We start from the raw sequence: 6,238 nt of genomic DNA on the forward strand, positions 1-6,238 counted from the left end.
CTCCCTCCCGCAGCTCCTGGAACACTCCCGCGGGCGTTCGCAGTGCGCTCGGTCCCCTTGGCCTGCGGACCCGCAGGAACTCAGGGACACACTCTGCTCGGACTCACTGGCCGGCTCCCCAGGACCCGCGCATGGTGCTTGGGCCCAGCAGGCTGGCTGCTGGGGGGCGGCTCTGGGCCGGGGATCCTGCCCATCTCTCCCTGGGGTCATGGCCCAGGGTCGGAGAGGGAGGACCTGAGGATCCTTCTTGCCTTTCCTGCTACAACTCTCGGTGGGGTTCTTCTGTTTTCCCTTCGCGGTGGGGCAGGTCCGCCTCCTCACCACTCTCTCCCAGGAGCCCAGCCTGCCCGGACTCTAGCTTTGCGTCAGGGTCTCTTTCCCTTTTCCTCTTTCTTAGACTGGCTGCCTTTCCTTCCTCATCTGGATCCCTGGGAAAAGTTGCTTCTCCACGTTTGCCAAAGTCTCCTCCAAGTGTCCTTGGGGGTGGCTGGGAATGGGGGAGTCTGAGAGCTCCATCAGTTCCTGGAGTTCCATCGGGTTAGCGCCAGCTTTCCCCGCTCCACCGGGCTGGGCGCTGCAGCCAGCGCAGGGATTGCTGGCGCTGAGCCCAGGGTGGGGGACAGCTGAGGGCACCCTGATTTCCATTAGGACCCAAGGAGCTTGATTTTGGGAAGGAATTCGGTTAGCCCAGCGTCCATTTACATTGCTCCCTCCTAGTTCTCAGAAATCCCGGAGTCTGCGGAAAAGCACATAGTTGGGGAGGCCAGGGTGAATGGCTATCCCATCCTTGATGGCCTCAGTCCCTACTCCAGGGGAAGCAGCAAAACTGTCTTGATTAGCCTACTGTTAACCCTTTCTGCATGAGATGTGTGGCTCTGTAACTCACAGGGCTCCTTCTGGGGCAGAAGCAAGTAGCCTTGGGAGAGTGAGGGAGAACCCTTGCTTTGCTTTGCCCCAGTTCATTTGACTGCAATACTGGCCACAGCAAGGCAGAGGCTGAGAGGTAACTGGGCCTGTGAGGTCTTTCTAACACTCTTTAAATGGTTAGGGAGTCCCAGAGCCCTGTTATTGATCCTGAACATCCAGCTGGGAGAGGCCTTTGTCTCCCAGCCCTGTCTTCCCTTCATATTGGTTGTGACTCACACCACAGGTGCTGGTGCCAATATAACTGCTGGCACCCCAGAGCCATGGCCAGCATCAGCTGCTGCTCCTGGTCACAGGACTTGCCCATTCCTGGGAGCCTGTGGGACACATCTGGAGTTCATGTACCTAGCATGGACACTCCTGGCTGTAAGGGTGCATGTTTCTTATGATCTCTCTACTTAGGTCCTCCATGACCTGTCCTCCTACATTTCATGGATCCTCCTGCTCACTGGGCACTTGTGGGCAGGGGGGAAGTGTGGCATCTTACAAGTGTGTGCCCATGTGTTAGCTCTCCCTCTGTGGTTGGTGTGCATGCACATGTGTGCACACACACAGTTCAGATTTTGGATCACATACAAAATAATTTTGAGGCATCAGTGGGTGAAAGTGACCCAAGCTAGTGTGTGGGTCATATGTGTGTGTTCCTGTTAGTACCCACAAAGGGGATCAGGTTCTGTCTGTCCATCCTTTGCAGCCCTGAGAAGAGTGGAAAGACAGAGGCCCAGGAAGACACGGGCTGATGGTGGGAGGATGGGCCTGAAGGAAGAGAGCCCTTGCCCATAGAGTTCTGTGGGCCAGACTGCTGGCTGCTACCCCAGCTAGGGTTGAACTTCCTCTTGGGGCTACCACAGGGAAGCAGGGTTAAAAAAAATTGTTTTGAAGATGAAGTTAGTTGCACAGGGCGTTGAGAGTGAAATTGAGGGCTTAAATTGAGGAAAGGAAGGGGTTCAGGTCTCACTGAATTTCAGTCAGTGCTGAGCACCTGCTCATGACACGTTGGAGTTGCCCACGGTCCGCTCTTAGACACACAGAAAGACCAGAACTCAGACAGCCACGCCTTTATTTTTAATTTACCTCATCTAACAGTGAATTAAGCATATGTTACAGCAGAAATTTATCGTTGTTCTCATGCGTGAGTTTTTAAAGGCAGACTCCTAGATTTCTAGGAAGCCCTCTTTTCCCCATTAAAATCTCCAGGAGCCTCTTGCTGATTCAGTGAGTGCGGGGTGCTGCGTTGTATTGTTTGAATTCTTACTTTTAGGGACACTGACTAATCTACCCTTTGTTTTGGTATCTCTTATACCTCTTACCCCTTTCTCCCCTCTAGCCCTCTCCACTGGCCTAGGAAACCCACCCTGCCCCACCACATTGAGCCCGGAAGAAAAGAGAGCCTCATGCCTAAGCTGTGGAGAGCACCATGGATCTGACGAAGATGGGCATGATCCAGCTGCAGAACCCCAGCCACCCCACGGGGCTGCTGTGCAAGGCCAACCAGATGCGGTTGGCCGGGATGCTGTGTGATGTGGTCATCATGGTGGACAGCCAGGAGTTCCACGCCCACCGGACTGTGCTGGACTGCACCAGCAAGATGTTTGAGATCCTCTTCCTCTGCAACAGCCAGCACTGTCCTCTGGACTTCCTCTCGCAAAAGACTTTCGAGCAGATCCTGGAGTATGCCTACACGACCACGCTGCAAGCCAAGGCAGAGGACCTGGATGACCTGCTGTATGCGGCCGAGATCTTGGAGATCGAGTACCTGGAGGAGCAGTGCCTGAAGATCCTGGAGACCATCCAGGCCACAGATGACAATGACACAGAGGCCACCATGGCGGATGGTGGGGCGGAGGAGGAAGAGGACCGGAAGGCTCGGTACCTCAAGAACATCTTCATCTCGAAGCATTCCAGCGAGGAGAGTGGGTACGCCAGCGTGGCTGCGCAGAGCCTGCCCGGGCCCCTGGCGGACCAGAGCCTGTCAGTGTCCACCTCATTTGGTCTTTCAGCAATGAGTCCCACCAAGGCTGCAGTGGACAGTTTGATGACCATAGGATAGTTTCTCCTGCAGGGAACTCTTCAGCCGACTGCAGGGCCTGAGGAGCCGACTCTGGCTGGCGGTGGGCAGCTCCCTGGGGTGGCCGAGGTGAAGACAGAGATGATGCAGGTGGATGAGGTGCCCAGCCAGGACAGCCCTGGGCCAGCCGAGTCCAGCATTTCAGGCGGCCTGGGGGACAAGGTCGAGGAAGGGGCAAAGAGGGGCCCGGGACCCCAACTCGGAGCAGCGTGATTACCAGTGCGAGGGAGCTGCACTATGGGCGTGAGGAGAGCACTGAGCAGCTGCCACCCCCTGCTGAGACAGGCCAGGGTCCCCCAGGCCGACCGGAGCACCTGGCGCCCACAGCGGAGAAACATCTGGGCCTCTACTCTGTGCTGCCCAACCACAAGGCTGAGGCCGTGCTGAACATGCCGTCTTCGGTGCCCTCCGGCCTCCATGTGCAGCCTGCTCTAGCTGTCTCCATGGACTTCAGCACCTATGGGGGTCTTCTGCCACAGGGCTTCATCCAGAGGGAGCTGTTCAGCAAGCTGGGTGAGCTGGCTGTGGGCATGAAGTCGGAGAGCCGGGCCATCGCGGAGCAGTGCAGTGTGTGTGGGTAGAATCTTCCTGATAATGAGGCCATGGAGCAGCACAGGTAGGTCCCACACCAGTCCCACCTCACACCCCAGCCCACGCTCCTGGCCCTGGCAGCCTGCCTGCATACCTGGCTGCTCCTGAGTCTTGGGGCCTGATTTCCCTGTCCTCCCTACTGTTTGTGAGAAACCACTTGTTTCTAAGTCCTGGGGCTGGGGTTAGCTTTTCAGGTGTGGTGAGGGGCCTAGGGTCTTTCCTAAGCATTGGTGAACTCCTGGGCCCAGCTTCTTACTAGGCTCCTTCGTCTCTCTGCTTTCGGCCTCCCGTTTGCTTGGTCCAATGTTGGATCTGTTCTCTTCTGCCTGGAGTGACTGATAAAGTGGAGGGAGGGAGAAGAAGTCGGATTGAGGACCAAGGTCTCCCATGGCCTGGATCTGGCCATGTCATCAGGTTTCAGGTACCTGGTGCCCAGTGGTGCTTTCTGCAGAGGCAGGCCCTCTGCAGCTCAGGAGGATGGGAGGGGCCAGAGGCCGCTTAGGGCACAGGAGCAGCTGCAGGTTCCCAAAGTCCTTCCTGGTGAACATTCATCACCAGGAACATGGCTTGCTCTTCCCCTTCTCATTCTCTGTTCCTGCAAACACATTTAGAAGGAGTTGATTTAAATTTAAGTGGGGAGGATGGGTATGAGAGTCTCAGTTTTGCAGCCTGCAGAGACTTATTTGCATCCCATCTCTCTCATGTTGAATTAAATGGTACATCGGGCCAGCATTGTCTTTTATCTGGCTTCTCTGGGAAGTAACCATCCACTGAACTCTTATGACATGTCTGGTTCAATACTAAGCGCCTTATGGGGGGGTTACATTCTTGTTACAACGACCTTCCAAGATAGGTATAGTATTCTTCTACATGGGAAGATACTGAGAAAGAAAAAACTGCTTTCGCCAGGATCACAAAGACTAGAGAGGGAGAGATAGTTTTAAATTCAGGTCCTAACCCCCTTGTACTTTGCTGCATCTGGGAGTCACTCAGCCCTGAAAAGGACCGTGCCTATAGAACAGAGGGTTTTGAAAATTGCTCATCAGAAGTGGGGTAAATATGGAGGGAATCAGTAGTGGGCTTGGTGTTCCCTTGTATCTGTCATAATGGCATGCCCATCATTTTACCCTCCAGCCCCTGGCTCTGACAAATGGTGTCGAGAAATCCAGTTCCTGTTGTCACTGTGATAACATTTACCTCTGTACCCTGTTACCTGCTCTTTGGCTGATCTTGGGGGGATTCCCACGTTTGCATCCCTTTCTGTCTGCCCCATTCCTCCATTTCACATTCAGTATGAGAGGGCATGTGACTGAGAGAGTATGGGGCAGAGGGGGAGATGTCTGGAGGTTGCTCTGACTACCCCACCCTGTTCCAAAGAACTTAACCAGTGCCTCTGAGAGTTACATACCTTGTGGAAAGTGCTGCTAAGCTAAATGTAGCTGACTTGATTTCTGGTGGGTGCGAAAAATCACCACGAAGGTGTGTCTTGATGCTCATACCGCTCAGAAGCAGACCGAGGTTGTATTTGTTTTTGCTCAAATTTTTCTAACGAGGAAAGGCCCTCCTCAAACTTGACCAGGTAGGTTTATCATCTTCTCCGATGTGAATTATTTCAATTGTGTACTATGAGAGATGGGTTGCAGTGGAAAGTACGTTTTTTCTGGCTCTCCTCAGGTCTAGGTTGCCTCCCTTTACCTGAGATGACTACACACGCTGTCACCCTCCCGGGAGATCCAGTCCCCTGTCCGTGGGACCCTTGGCCCTCTGGGGAGAGGCGGGGCCTGGCTGTGGGGTACCTCACAGAGCAGGAGCCGTGAGACTGAACTTGGAATAGTTATGTAACGTTTCTGAGCCTTGTTTTATACTCTTTATCTTTATTTTATTTATCTTTTTTTTTTATCCTCACCCGAGGACATTTTTCGATATTTTGTTCAGATAGAGTGGGAGGGAGACAGAGAGAGAAACATCGAGGTGAAAGGGACACATTGAGTGGTTGCCACCCACATGACCCAACCAGGGCGGGAACCGAACCCAGGTCTGTCCAGACCGCAGGCTGCACTCTAACCGCTGAGCCAAACTGGCCAGGGCTAATTATCTTTTTAAAATGTGTTTTTATTGATTTTAGAGAGAGAGGAAGGGAGAGGGAGAGAGAGAAACATTCCATGGGAGAGAAACATCAGTCAGCTGCCTCCTGCACGCCCCCTACTGGGGGTCAAGCTGCAGCCCCGGACCTCCTGGTGTATAGGTGGATGCCCGGCCATGAGCCACACCCGCCGGGCTGTTCTACACTTTTTAAAACGGAGGTGGTCAGAGCGTGTGGTGCTGAATTGACGACGAAGTAATGTGTAGAAATCTCTAGAGCTGTGACAGGCGCATAGCAACAGTGAAGGTGAGAACTGACCCTTCCGTCCCCATGTCGTCTGGGTCTCATCTCTGCCTTACCCCCAGGGGCTCTGAGCCCTGGCATGTAGTGTCCACACGGCCTTCCAGGGGGGTTTGTTGGCCACATGGCGCCGTGGAGACTGTCCCTGTCCGTGTGGACTTGTGATGGAGAGGTGCTGGTCCTGGAATCCTTGTGTCACGCTGTGGGCTGCTGACACGGAGAGCGTGCTTTGACTGGGTGGAAAGTGAGCTGCTGCAGCCTGAGACACGAGA

The 6,238-nt window shown here is 54.2% G+C and overlaps 1 protein-coding gene across 1 annotated transcript; it reads left to right on the plus strand.

Moving 5' to 3' along the window:
• Positions 1–2,255: 2,255 nt before the first annotated feature.
• On the plus strand, positions 2,256–3,564 carry LOC118627918 (zinc finger and BTB domain-containing protein 16-like). Its single transcript, XM_036258438.1, has one exon. It carries the CDS (start codon positions 2,342–2,344, stop codon positions 2,972–2,974), a length of 633 nt encoding a protein of 210 aa, XP_036114331.1. The 5' UTR covers positions 2,256–2,341; the 3' UTR covers positions 2,975–3,564.
• The last annotated feature ends 2,674 nt before the right edge of the window (positions 3,565–6,238 follow it).

Source organism: Molossus molossus, unplaced genomic scaffold, assembly GCF_014108415.1.
Source record: "Molossus molossus isolate mMolMol1 unplaced genomic scaffold, mMolMol1.p scaffold_m16_p_13, whole genome shotgun sequence".
NCBI lineage: Eukaryota > Metazoa > Chordata > Mammalia > Chiroptera > Molossidae > Molossus > Molossus molossus.

Excerpts from the sequence above, each read along its gene's own strand:
- LOC118627918 (XM_036258438.1), top strand. The coding sequence starts at position 2,342 with ATGGATCTGACGAAGATGGGCATGATCCAGCTGCAGAACCCCAGCCAC.